This window comes from Suricata suricatta, chromosome 13 (assembly GCF_006229205.1).
Source record: "Suricata suricatta isolate VVHF042 chromosome 13, meerkat_22Aug2017_6uvM2_HiC, whole genome shotgun sequence".
NCBI lineage: Eukaryota > Metazoa > Chordata > Mammalia > Carnivora > Herpestidae > Suricata > Suricata suricatta.
The window spans coordinates 74,786,331-74,801,173 of record NC_043712.1 but is presented as its reverse complement, the minus strand read 5'-3'; the positions used below and the strand labels follow the sequence as shown (position 1 = coordinate 74,801,173).

At 38.5% G+C, this 14,843-nt stretch overlaps 1 protein-coding gene and 1 pseudogene across 1 annotated transcript in view; both read right to left on the bottom strand.

Moving 5' to 3' along the window:
* Positions 1–14,843, bottom strand: part of TRPM6 (transient receptor potential cation channel subfamily M member 6) — a 197,393-nt gene that overhangs the window by 108,248 nt on the left and 74,302 nt on the right. The window contains exons 5-7 of the mRNA XM_029919758.1: positions 10,868–10,947; positions 7,473–7,511; positions 932–1,109 (exon numbers count right to left, since the gene is read on the bottom strand). Of these exons, the coding sequence (XP_029775618.1) occupies positions 932–1,109; positions 7,473–7,511; positions 10,868–10,947 (297 nt within the window). The remainder of the gene's footprint in view (positions 1–931; positions 1,110–7,472; positions 7,512–10,867; positions 10,948–14,843) is intronic.
* LOC115276022 lies at positions 13,432–13,903 on the bottom strand (annotated as a pseudogene).

Below are 14,843 nucleotides of genomic sequence, written 5' to 3'. Positions count from 1 at the left end.
TAATAACTGGAAAAGTAGATTACCGTAAAACTCTATTATGAAACTTGATTATGATTGCATCATTAAGAACTATTGTTCCAAATTCATTCAACTGAAGGTCACACTCCAGGATACAGTTGATGCTAAGCCTTCCTGAGGTAGACGCCCCCACGTTCCCAAGAGAAATCTGCCTCTAATAACACAGGTGATTCACAAGCTCAAGGAAAAATACCTGAGAGATGACTGACCTGTCAAAACTATGCAAATGACATGCAAAAATATCAGGAACAGGAGAAAAACTGGCCTGGAAAGGCCCCAGGACTATCATTCCAGGGTACAGAAAAAAACTCCCCCGTTTCCGGCAGGCATGAACAGCCACAAGTTTCTGGTAATTGCTATGGTCATTCTTCGTCTAACGCCTCCTCTGCGGCAGTGGCTTTTCTCCATTCCTTAAATATTGGGCAGCCCTTTGGCAACCATCTCAAGAGCATAAGCCATTCTCCTATGGGGAAGGCATAACCTTGCTGAACGAGGTCAACCAAATAAAGAGCTGGCCATACCACACCAGGGAAAAAGGTATAATGCCCCTCAGACATAAGGGAAAGGGAAGGGCCAGGTCATTTTTGTGAAGAGGTCAATAACATGGATCATTTTTGCAATAGCATCTGGTCATCTGGTCATCTACACTTGGAAATACAATTTGGAGAAACATTTGCAGATTATTCTCTGTTAAAAACTAGCAAAACGTGTGCCTGGTGGCTGAGGCAGTTGAACATCCAACTCTTGATTTTGACTCAGTTCATGATTCCAGGGTCGTGGAATCGAACCCTGTGTCAGGCTCCCTGCTTAAGATTCTCTCTCTTTCCCTCTGCCCCTCTCCCCTGCTTTCACTCTCTCTCCCCTAAAAAAAGAAAAAAAAAAAGCTACGAAACAATGTAAGTTATTAGCAAACCTTGGAGTGGTGGGTGTGCTCTCCATCTTGAAAATTAATAGTGCCAAACGTATCGGTAGGGCTTTTTGTCGTGTGCTTTTCAACAGACCATTGCACATCCTCATTACCGTTGGCCGCTGAGATGGTCCAGGAATAATCTATCCCATGATGATCTCCAATCAATCGCCCACAGTAACACCTTATGTATGGGATAAAAACCAGTTTCAGACAGAAAACTACACAATATTGAAACAGAAAATAGATGTACTGCTTCTACATTTTTCTGGGTAATATATAGATGATACATATGAACAATTTTTGAAACTTCACCTAATTTTATATTAGATTTGTATCACTAGATTGTCTTCTGAGTTTAGACCCTCCCTTGGCTGCACATTAAAATCATTTGGGGAGTGTTTTAAAAAAAAACACCAGAAATCTTGCACACACCCATTCATATAAGTATTCTGAATCATTATTCACAATCACCAAGTGCCCACTGACAGATGAATAGCCAAACCTGAGTGGCATATGCTTATAGAGGAATATTATCCAGCCTTCAAAAGGGAAGACTCCTGGGTTTGCTTCGATATGGTTAAACTCTGAGGATATTATGCTACATGAAAGAAGCCAGTCATAATACAAGTATGATTCCGCTTATATGAGGTACCAAGAGTAATCAAACCCATACAGACAGAAGATAGAATGAATGGCGGTTGCCAGAGACAGGGAGGAGTGGCCAATGGGGAAATATTGTTTAATGGATATAGAGTTTCAGTTTTTCAAGATGAAAAAGTTCTGAAGATCTGTTGCCCAACAACATAAATCCTCTTAACACTATTGAAATTGTTAGGATGGTAAAAAAAAAAAAAAAGTCATATTGTATATTTTAAATATATGCAGTTTATGTTAATTATATCTCAACAAAGTTGTTAAGACAAAAAATGAGAGTGGGGGGATGGCTAAATGGGCAGGGGGCATGAAGGAAGACTTTGGTGGGACAAGCACTAGGTGTTACACATAGGAGATAGAGTCACTGTAATCTACTCCTGAAATCATTACTCTACTATATGCTAACTGGGATGTAAATTTTTTTAATGCTATCTAAAAAGAATAAAAGAAATAAATGAGGGGTGCCTGGGTGGCTCAGTCAGTTAAGCATCTGACTTTTGATTCTGGCTCAGGCCATGATATCAGGGTTGTGAGATCGAGTCCCATATCAGCCTCCTTGGTAGGCATGGAGCCTGTTTAAGACTCTCTTTCTCTCCTTCTGTCCCTCCCTCATTTGCAGACATATACGCTCTTGCTCAAAAACAAAAACAAAAAAAAGAAAAAAGAGAAAAAAACTAAAAAGCTCTAATATGCAATACTTAAGAGTCAGAAAATCTCTTCATATAAAACATAATATCCATATTGAAACAAAGGAATATTAATCAATGCAAAAAAAGGTTTAATTTCAGAGAAATATGTAAACATAGAGCTGCCACAAGAAAAGAGCCATGAGACTTGACTACAAATGTAAATAGATTAATATTTATAATATAAGGAAGAAAAATTCAATAAATGTTCTTGCCGATGATAAGGTTTGAAAACTATTTCAGATAATAACCATAATTTCTACAATGTAACAAAATAAGCAAAATAACAGGTTAAATCTTTTTGAAACTAGAAAACTAGAACTATGTAAAAATTAACAAAATATAATAATAATCATATTGCTGAAAGAATGATAAGCTTCTCCTGTTTCACAAATTAGAAAACATCAAAAAGAAAAATTACCACTTGAGCACATATAACTTTAAAACTTGCAACAATGCAAAACTATACATCTGCAGACCAAGGAAATTATTTGAATCAAATATGTCAGATCATATACCCATTATATACAAAATGGTTACTCAACTTTATAAGTGATCCTGGCTTACCATGTATGTGTGTGAAAGCAACATAAAAATGAATACAAGTTATAGGGTTCTCCTAAGCAAGAAAACAAGATGACGATGAGATATCAGGACAAGAAGTCAGAGGACCATTTCGGAATTCTGCCTGGAGGGGCTCTTGACTCAAAGGATGGAGGAATAATCTCACATGTATAGAATATATGTCATTGGAATGTATTAGAGAGAAATGTATCACCTGGTTATCTTTTGGAGCAAGGGTTAGTCTTCAGAATGAAAAAGCATTTATTCATAAGCTGAATGATTCATTTCACTGTGGCTTTTTCTAAACAGAACATGAGTGGAGGCAAACCATCATTCACACCGGGAAAGACAAATCACTAACTTTTCAAAGGACTATTCTTCATTTGAACCACGTATTTTTCTAGTCTAACCCATTTGAGTTAATGTGGTTTTATTCTAGTTTTTACCAGGTCATTAAATTATGGCAAGATAGCCCCACAGAAGAAACCAATTACCTCCAAATTTTAAAAAAGGGGGAGGGCACCTGGGTGGTTCAGTCAGTAGAACGTCCAACTTCAACTCAGGTCATGATGTCACAGCTTGTGAATTCGAGCTCAGCATTGGGCTCTGTGCTGACAGCTCAGAGCTTCAAGTCTGCTTCAGATTCTGTGTCTCCCTCTCTCTCTGCCCCTCCCTTGCTCATGCTCGAGCATGCTCTCTCTCTCTCAAGAATAAATAAAACATTAAAAAAAAAACTACCATGTTCATCCTTTTAGTTAAAACTTTTAGACGTCCCAAATTATACATCCCTAACCAAAGGCATACCTTGAGAATTACCTTTGTAAGGATGCTAAATGCCAATTCCTTTCCAAACTGCTTTTATAAATTCTATAAAATATCCATCAAAATCCTAAAATGATTTTTGGGGAATTTGACCAAGCAATTTTAACATTCATACAGATGTATAAATTGCCTAAAAGAGTCAAGTGACTTAAAAAAAATCTTTTTTTTGATGTTCATTTATTTTTGAGAGAAAGACAGAGACAGAGCATGAGCTGGGGAAGGACAGAGAAAAAGGGAGACACAGAATCTGAAGCAGGCTCCAGGTTCTGAGCTGTCAGCATAGAACCTGATGCAGGGCTTGAACCCACGAACAGTGAGATCATGACCTGAGCTGAAGTTGGATGCTCAACTGACTGAGCCACCCAGGCACCCCATAAAATGACTTTAAAAAAAAAAGCATTGAGGACTTGTCCTATCAGGTATCAAGATAGACTATAAAACTATAATAATGAAGCAAAGTGGCATTTACCAGGAACAGGAGAAGTAGATCAATGACACTAAAAAATAAATAAAATAAAATAAAATAGCTTAGAAACACAGTCATAGACATATGGGAATCTGTTATGTAACAGAGAAGATAATAGCAATGGCTAGAACAGACTGCCCAGTAACTGACATTGGGACATTTTCCTCTCTATATGAAAAAAAATCAAACTAGGTCCTAGTTAGGTGCAAAAATCACAAGTTTCAGCCATTTTTAATTTCTGGATAGTGTGAAAAAGATGTTTTTCCAGTATTGTCCACATTTGTTACCTCTAAAGATTGTGAGGTCGGGAAAATATAGCCAGGAAGAGGTTCTGGAGAATAAAGTAGGAAACAGAAGGAGTAAATGAAGCCTTTACTTCTTTTCAATATATTCTTAGGTTTGTTTTCAATGTGAGCAAATTTGAAATAATTGCTAAAAAGAAAAAATAATTTGAGGAAAGGTAAAAGAGGTTAGCCAAATGAAACTCTCCATTCAGTGTTATAAACTGAATTTTGTCCCTCAAAACTCATAGGGTGAAACCCTAATCCCCAATGTGACTATATTTGGAGATAGGGTCTATAATGCAGTAATCATTTAAATGAGATCATAAGATAAATGTGAGACAGAAAACTATCAAAACCCTAGAGATAAAAACAAGCAACAACCTCTTTGACCTCAGCCACAGCAATTTCTTGCTCAACGTATCTCTAAAGACAAGGGAAATAAAGGCAAAAATGAACTACTGGGACCTCATCAAGAAAAAACCTTCTGCACTGCAAAGGAAACAATCATCAAAACTGAAAGTCAACCAACAGAATGGGAGAAGATATTTGCAAACGACATATTGAATAAAGCATTAGTACCCAAAATCTATAAAGAATTTACCAAACTTAACACTTGAAATACAAATAATCCAGTGAAAAATAAGGCAGAAGACATCAATAGACGCTTTTCCAAAAGAGACATCAAGATGGCCAAAAGACACATGAAAAGACGCTCATCACTCATCATCAGGGAAATACAAAGCAAAACCACACTGAGATACCACCTCACACCAGTCAGAGTGGCTAATATTAACAACTCAGGAAACAACAGATGCTGGCGTGGATGTGGAGAAATGAGAACTCTCTTGCTTTGTTGGTGGAAATGCAAACTGGTACAGCTGCTCCGGAAAACAGTGTGGAGGCTCCTCAAAAAATTAAAAATGAAACAACGCTATGACCCAGCAATAGCACTACTAGGTATTTATTCAAAGAATACAGAAGTGCTGTTTCGACGGGGTACATGCACCCCAGTGTTTATAGCAGTGCTTTCAACAACAGCCAAATTATGGGAAGAGCCCAAGTATGCATCAACCAATGACTGGATAAAGATGAGGTTTATATACATAATGGAATACTACTTGGCAATGAGAAAGAATGAAATCTTGCCATTTGCAGCAATGTGGATGGAACTGGAAGGTATTGTGCTAAGTGAAACAAGTCAGTCAGAGAAAGACAGAAATCATATGTTCTCACTCATATGTGGAACTTGAGAAACTTAATAGAAGACCATGTGGAAGAAAAGGGAGAAAAATAGTTTCAAACAGAGAGGGAGGCAAACCCTAAGAGGCTGTTAAATACAGAGAACAAACTGAGGGTTGATGGGGGTAAGGAGCGAGAGAGGGGAAAATGGAGGAGGGCACTTGTTGGGATGAGCACCGGGCATTGTATGTAAGCAATGAACCTCGGGAATCTACCCCCCAAAACCAGGAGCTCACTGTGTCCACTGTATGTTAGCTAACTTAACAATAAATAGTATTTAAAAAAAATAAAAATGTAATTCAACAGCAAATAAAAAATGAGGTCATAAGAGTGTGACTCTAATCTGAGAGGGACGGTGTCTTCATAAGAAAGACAGCAGCTCTCTCTTCTCAGTGCAGAGGAAGGCTGTGTGAAGACGTAGTGAGAAGGTAGCTGCCTGCAGAGCAAGAAGAGACGCCTCATCAGAAGCCAGCTCTCATGGCACCTTGAACTTGGATTGCACAGCTCTGAAATAAGAATTGCCAGTCCATGCTCCACTGTTGTGACAGCTTGAACACACCAACACACCCAGCAAGCTTATCCTTCCTCTTATCCTCCACCAAGGACGGTGCCTTCCTTTCCCTGTGATTTGCTAACCTAGGGATTCTGGATTTTTCTTCTCTTATTTAACTTTGGGTCAATCCGTAATGTGAACTATGCTCAAAATTCAGGAAATTACATCTACCTCCACTTAACAAAAGAGAAGGGTAAAACCAGTTACTAACACTTCGTTTGAAATGTAAATAACTGTTAACATTTGTATTCTGCTAAAGAGTTATTTTCGCCCATAAGCTTGTGTAATATTGTGATTTACAATAAATATATATTTGGTCTTTGTCCCCATTTATGGCACAGAGCCCCTAAAACTCTTGAAATTTCCTGTGTGATAAGAAAGATAAGGATACTGATAAGAAAAATAAAGAAAGATAAATCGATGGCCAATGATTCAGCCAATCATGCCTACGTAATAAAGCCTCCATAAAAACCCAAAAGGATGGCATTCAGAGAAGTTCAGGTTGAACTGCATGAACACATGCAGGTGCTAGAAGACTGGCCTTCTCAGAAGGCCACAGACCCGGCCCTACACATAGCTGTTTATCCTTCCTAATATCCTTTATAATAAACTGGCAAACAGAAGTCAATGTTTCTGAGTCTGGGGGCCTTGCTAGCAAATTAACTGACCCTATGGAGATGTTTTGGAACCTCTCATTGATAGCCTATTGGTCAGAACCACAGGTGACAACTTGGACTTGGGGTTGGTACCCGAAGTGTGGGAAGGAAGGGCCATCTTGTAGGACTGAACTCTTCACCTATAGGATCTCCACTCTCTCTGGATAGTGGCACCCTTTAGTTAATTACTTGGTGCTGTTGGGAAAAAAAAACCACACACACACCCATCACACCTGGTGTCAGAAATAGAGCTTTGTCTGAGCACACATCACTTGTAAGTCAAATACAGTGCACAAAGCATCTTCGTTATCCAAATAAAATATAACAGTCAAATGAAAAGGTAATACTTTACAAGTATTTCAACTGGTAGAAGCTCCTGCCAAACACCCTTGCCATTTACACGTCTCAGTAATTCAAGTAATCTATCACATTCAAATACCCTCTCTCCTTCTAAAACATCTCACATTTCTTTTCTAAAACTTCCCTTGGAAAGAAAGGTAAATAGGATGCACCAATAAACCCCCTTCATTGAGTCCATTCAAGATGTGAGAAAACCACCCCAACAGGTTTTAAACAGAGTTCCTAAATATGAAAAGAAATCTTATTTCTCTAAGTCTTACCTGATTAAATTCTGGCAGACCTGGCATCCTGCGGTGCATCTAAATTAAAAAAAAAAACAAAAACAGAAAAACTTCTGTTGGTTTAGAGATATATTTTGAAAGCATACTTATTACACACACCGGAAATATGTTATTTTCCAAGGTCTAGCAAAATCAGCATGTGTTAGTACTCACGTATCATTTCCCAAATACTCCCATTTGCCATGTACCAAATATAATTAGACTGCAGTGACCATGACCTAATTAACAGAACACTGAATTTGAAACCTAAATACCTGGATTTAAGTCTCATTGATTCAATGATTCCTCCAAACTCCAGTTTTCACATCTGAAAATAACATCTGCCCCATAAGGTTATTAAGAGGGTGATCTGAGATAATATATGTAAGGTGGCTTACAGTGGTGGCAGTGCAGCATACAGAATAATGGCAGCCATTATTTTTATCACACTATGAAAATAACAGAATCCCTGAGAATTCTGAGAATTAAGAAAATATATTTATGTATTATAAATATATAAAATACATGTTTGTTATATATATTAATTCTATATTATCTATATCCTATATGTGATATAATATAATTATATATATAATATTTATATATATAAACAACTTTAAAACCATAAAACACTGCCAAATCAAAAGATGGCTGGTATGATTATAAGTATTACACTTATTAATCTTTCTTTTTATGATTCAAAAAAGAACCTTCTGATGTTGGAGAATCATTGTGATCATCAGAGATATTTTAGGTACTAAGAAGTTTCAATTAGAAGAGAATATTAGTTAAAACAATGGAAGAAAAGACCATATTCATAGAATCAGGATCATTCTAAATTATTCAGAAACAAATACTTAGGCCCTGTCACTTCTTCCTGTCCTAGACTTTAGGGACTGTCTTCTTTCAGAAGCTTCAGTTCACCAGCAAGTTAAAAATAAGAAAGACAAAGACATTGTCATCAAGTCTATCAGATATGTTTCATAGTAGAAATTACAAAAGTAACAAATAAAAGACAAACTTTCATCTAAATTTAAAATCATGAACTACCAGCTTTTTTTTTTAATGTTTTATTTATTTTTGATACAGAGAGAGACAGAACATGGGAGGGGGGGGCGTAGAGAGAAGGAGACACAGAACCAGAAGCAGGCTCCAGGCTCTGAGCTAGCTGTCAGCACAGAGCCTGATGCGGGGCTCAAACCCACAAATGTGAGATCTGACCTGAGCCAAAGTTGGAGGCTTAACCAACTGAGCCACCCAGGGACCCCATGATCTACCAGCTTTTTTCTTGTGCTCTATCAGGAAGAAACCCTTGTGAGAGATACAATTTTGCAGGTCTTATTAGGATCTAAGAAAAAGGCTGGCATATGAAGAAACACAATCACACATTATTTTTTTGATAATTACACAAAATAGAGACTGCTTGTAGTTGATCTTGGATCAGTCCATAATATGAAATTATGATCACTGATATTCTTCTTGAGCCTATGGGCTAATGGCCTAGAGTTCATCACATTTCATTAAAGTGGGGATTATGAAAAAGATTTTCTATTTACAGAAACAGAAGGCATTGCCTGAGCTCAGTCTGCCTTCTACTGCGACCACCATCACATTACTAGATGCCATAAAAGGTGAAGGGAAAAAAACAAGGTTACCTTGGCATTCTGTAAAACATTTTATAAGTGGGTAAAATGAAAACTTCCAATCACAAGGCTTATAGACCACAGGTAATTCAATGAGGGTGAGGCTAGTAAATATTTAACAAAGGCAAGGATCAGTGTTTTAGTTGCCCCCAAAGAATGAGAATTTCATGCTACCCTTCCTAAAGCATACAACTGTGGTTTCTAAACTTCAAATGAATATAAGGCCAAATGCTAAAAAGAATCTAAAAGTAGACTGCCCCCCCCAAATTAAAATTTGGCTCTTTTATTTTCCCTTTCCTTTTAATTTCTACTCTCCAAGGGCAATGCCATCCAACTTTAATTTCATGAACACAATTACCCTGGGGAATTTTCCATAGCCCTTTATTCTCCTATCTTCACTGGCCGCTGTTTTGAACTTTGTTCTCAAAGTAGAGCTTCCCAGGGCTCTCAAGAACTCAGCAGTCAACTCAAGTCATTCCATTCTGCCATTCACTATCTGCTCAAACAAAACACATATGGGGAAAACATGGAGCTCTCTACATAATCTGAATACGGTGTCTTGAAATACCCCAAACTGTCACTATTTTCCATAAACGCTCGGGATGGGGATAAGGAACATTCACAATATTTTGAATATTCGGTATTCAGAAGCTGTAAATTGCTCATCCAAACCAGGTAGAATGGACCCAGCGCCAGATATTTTCCTCATTTCTTGTTTCTAATTAAGTTTTTCGTTTTGATTCCAGTAGAGTTAACATCCAGTGTTCTATTAGTTTCTATTAGAGTGATTCAACTGTGCTCTACTGTGCTCAGTGCTCATCCTAAGTGTGCACTTAGTCCCCTTCACCTATTTCACCCATCCCCCCACCCACGTCCCTTCCAGTAACTGGTAATCTTCAGATTATTTTCTGTAGTGAAGAGTCTGTTTCTTAGTTTGTCTCCCTCTCCCTTCCCTCACCTCCCCTTTGCTCATTTGTTTTGTCTCTTCAATTCCACAAACGAGTGAAATCATATGGTCTTGGTCTTTCTCTGACTGACTTATTTTGCTTAGCATGATGATCTCTAGCTCCATCATGCTGTCATAGCTATTCCCCAAATTGCTATTATCCCACTAAGAAAAACAGGAGCCTCAAAGAAATGACATCCACCACAATAGTAACAGTGTCTCGATCCAGGTGATGTCATTATGATAAACTTTTTCTTCTTTATACTTCCTTCAGTCGTTACACAGATGTTTGTCAGGAGCGTACTAAGCAGTAAGCACCGTCAGAGGCACTGGGGGTGGAGGGACGTATGAAATTGACAAGGTCCCTGAGTTTACCCTGTTGTCTACAATAATCATGTATTATTTTTATAAGACAAAGAAACAGGGGTACATGGGTGGCTCAGTTGGTTAAGCATGACTTAGGCTCAGGTCATGATCTCACAGTTTATGGCTTTGAGCCCCGCGTCGGGCTCTGTGCTGACAGCTCAGAGCCTGGAGCCTGCTTTGGATTCTGCGTCTCCCCCTCTCTCTCTGCCCCTCCCCAACTCATTCTCTTTTCCCTCCATTTCTCTCAAAAATAAGTAAACATTAAAATAAATAAATAACAAATAAAGAGAAAGAAACAAACATTGATTAAAAATAAGTAAGTGCTCACCTTACATATATTATTGTATTAAATTCTCTAGACAAATCATATCTCTAAGTTTCCACAAACAGTCCTCAAAGTAGTGCTGCTTTAAAATGAAAAATAGAATTAAAAATTGTACCTGTGAGGGTCTTTTGAGCTAGGTATGATTTTGTTACATTCTCTTTTGTTGAACACTCCTTCAATCCAGGATTTCTGGGACTGAAGAGAAAGTGTCGTTATTTTTTATACTATAATTAAGTGAAAAAGCAGTGTAACCATGTAGTTCAGGTAGGCAATATATACTTAAATATCATGCAAACGGATCAAAATGTCAAGACCAACCCCAAACAAATTAGGCATTTACTGGCTTCTATCACCAGACAACACGGACACAAAAATAATCACAAAGTCAATAGATTCATAATCTGATTTTCCACAAAATGCTCATAAATGCACAAAACTCTAGGAAGGAAATAATATTGTAACTGAAGCATTCTTTTAATTCTGTTAAAAGTCACTTTTAAATCTTGTACCATAGTTCTCTAGAGTGAATTTCAAGCTCTCAAATTTCAAAATTCTCACTCATAAAGTCCCACTTTGGAGAAGATTTCACAGGAAGCTGGAATCTCAGCAAGATTCTGTAAAGGGACTTCAATCTCAAATGGAACTGGAGGATGTGAAAGGAGGAATCTCATGCACATGACCTCAGAAGAACAGAGCTTAAAACCCGAGACACTCATTTCCATTCCAAATGCCTCATTTATGGAAGACTGAGACTTATCTCCCAACCAATGAACATCTGCCAAGAGTCTCTCCTCATCCTCAGGTCAATGGACATACAGCTTGGACTCTCACTGGACTCCCCCTCTTTGCACCCCATACCCATAAAAACAGACCACCCCAAGACCCCAATGGACGCACATGTAGCTTGCTACAGTGTGTGGTTCCTGAACTGCAATTCTCTTGCTCTTCCTGAATAAACTCCATTTCTGGTATTAGGATTTGCCTCGGTTTACCTCTCTATTCAGATAGACAATTTGTTGGTTTTTTTTTTTTACACCAAAGAAAAGTTTTATTCAAGTATAGATTACTGGTTTAAAAATAGATGGGTAAAAGACAAACATACAAAGGTGTACCATACAATGGATTTCCAAACTCAATACTTTTGAAATATAAAACAATGATCATTACCCCTAAAAGTCAGTTTATTGAAAAAAGGTGATTTTTCAGTTGGTCTCTAACTCTTCACTCGATTTTGTTTACAAATGTTACTGGATTCTTCAGTCTCATCTCATATCAGAACTTTGTTTTTGACATGTTTACTTCTCAAAGTAGTATACAGTTATTTCTTTTTTTTAATAAATATTTTTTTAATTTTTTAATGTTTTTTATTTATTTTTGAGAGACAGAGAGAGGCAGCATGAGCAAGGGAGGGTCAGAGAGGGAGACACAGAATCCGAAGCAGGCTCCAGGCTCTTAGCTAGCTGTCAGCACAGAGCCCGACGCAGGGCTCAAACCCATGAACCGTGAGATCATGACCTGAGCCAAAGCCAGACGCTCAACTGACTGAGCCACCCAGGCGCCCCTACAGTTATTTCTTGCAATTAATTAACATCAGCTATAGGAAGCTTCTCTAAGTCACAAGAATTCAGCATCATTGTTGCTTTGGAAAGAGTACTACTTTGGGTTACCTACACTAGGACCCATGTACTGAAAGGCAAAACATTAATGGGCAAAATATGGAGAGTGAGAGCAGGGGGACTAAGAAAAGACAACATTTTCTTTTACCATAGACCTGCTAAAGAAGACTCCATTATTTACTTTGGTACCACTGCTAGAGAAGGAGTTTCTGCCAGCCCACAGGTTGGCTATATAGTTGTCCATTTTAAGTTTCCTTTTCTAAATAACAGCATACTTTAACAATTAGATATATCAAATAAGCAGAGACCTCTAAATAACCATATACCTTAAATTACATTCTTAATTGGTTTAGCAGCCTTGTGTCTGGAAAGGCAACAAAACCCACTGTTCCAAAATTAGAAGGCTGACTTAGAGCCTGTTTGTAAAATGCCTAGTTGTCTTCTGTTAAAGTCATGAAGGTGGACCTTCATGAACACATTAACTTAATAAATGTAAAAATGACCTCAATCTATCAACACAATGTTGAGCCAGCAAAAGCAAAAAAGTACAATCATAAGATAAGGATTGGATTGTATAAAACAAGAAGGAACTATCCTCTTCTACAACACAAGAGGAACATGTATGGTAATAAAAATGATCTATAATAAACTTGCAAAGACATGATTCTGGTTCACATGCAAGTCTGCTTAAACTAACTGTGACTGAATGATTGGAAAGTTTCTTCTAACATAATGCCCATTCATTATAAGCTAAGCTGGTCTTGTTTTCTTATAAATCTCTCACTTCCTTGAATTTGTCTACTATTCCTTCACTGTACAGCCACTTAACTTATAAGCTGGGCCTGCCCAGACTGCCTAGAACGCCTCTCTTCAGAAAGATACCAGATGCATCTTCTAGTAAATATCTGTACCTCAAAACAGCATGTGAAGAACCAGCAACTGGCCCTTCAATGTAAATACTTCTCATTTCACATTATTACAGAAAGAGTGCAGTTTACTAACCACTCCTTCCTTACAGAAAGCTCAGAAGCTGTAAAAATTTTCTGTTCCATTTCAAAACATCTCAATACTTATTAATTCCAAAGATCTGAACACCATGTAGCTGTGGCATTTTGGGAATTAGTACACTCAGGAGAGAAGCTGTGTTTAGAATGAAGTGAGTTGGATCATACTTCATATAGAAACTTGCCAGAAAATACAGAATTATGGAGAAATTGTGAAAAACTTCCATGAAGATGTAAACTGTACTCCATAGTCCAGCTGTTCCCAATGAGTTAGGAGCCGTGCTTTACCCTGGTCAGGAGTTTCAAAAGGTGTTCCTTTAACTGCATGCAAAAATACATACATCCCCAGAGTATGTATGACATTTGTCAAGGTCAAGCAACAGGAACACTGAAGAAGGCAATATTAAGTAGAACAATATGAAGCAAGCCAACTCCCAACACATAGGTCAGCCACATACCCCGGCTGTTCATTACACAGGTATTTGGATTCACCTCACTGTGGGCAACTCCAACATTCATGTTTGCTCCACTGCCCCACTCCCGGCGGCCAGCTGGGAGCAAAACTAGCTCCGCAGTGACAGCGGCTCTTCCAGGCCGAATCGACAATTTGATTCACGTTCTATGAGCATGGCTTACCGCTGATTGGGCCACTTCATGTTGTACAGCCTACAACCATCCCTAAATCCTGATGGGGCGTTGGCACTCATTCGTCCTCCTAATAAAATCTCTCCCAGTCTACAAAACTCAAGTCACAGCCACGCTCTTCCATAAGCCATATTCTAAGTCCAGAAGCAGAGGACGCTGGAACCACAATAGACTCCAGCCAACTGATGAGCTTGGCCTTCTCCTAATATGAACATATTTTAGCTCTGCACACTACAAAAATATAAGTACAATACATAAAAATATAAACACCTGTGTTACCGCAGTGACAAAAGGGTAGTGACGGGAATCTGCAAGGGAGCTTTTTAAACTCCATGTTAGTGCCGCCCCCACCTCCCTCTGACATCTGTTCTCATCCTACAGTTGCAGGAAATGCACGGCACTGGACAGCAGGTGACAAACCCAGCTGCGCCACAGCCTCATTCTCCGGGACCTTGTCCTCAGATCCCAGACACTCAGGATGGGCCTCCCTAAAACATGCTGTTTTGGTGAATTGGTTATTTTGAGCTGTAAGCACTTGGAAGACTACACGTGGAGGGAGAAGCTTTCTCTGAACTCTCTATCTGCCTAAAGACGGATCTTCCAAAGGGAACTCAATTGTCATAAATCCCTGGGAGTTTCATCAAACAGGAAGGATTGGCTCTTTTCGCAAGAGAAGGGGGTAGAAGTCCACATCACACCCAGACAAACCTTGTCCCCTACTCTCGTACCTCCCATCTATTCTTCTAAGAGCCCACTCATCTTTTCTACAAATCACTTACTCTCTCCTAAACTGCCTACATCCCCCAGCCCTTTCCCTATTGGGACA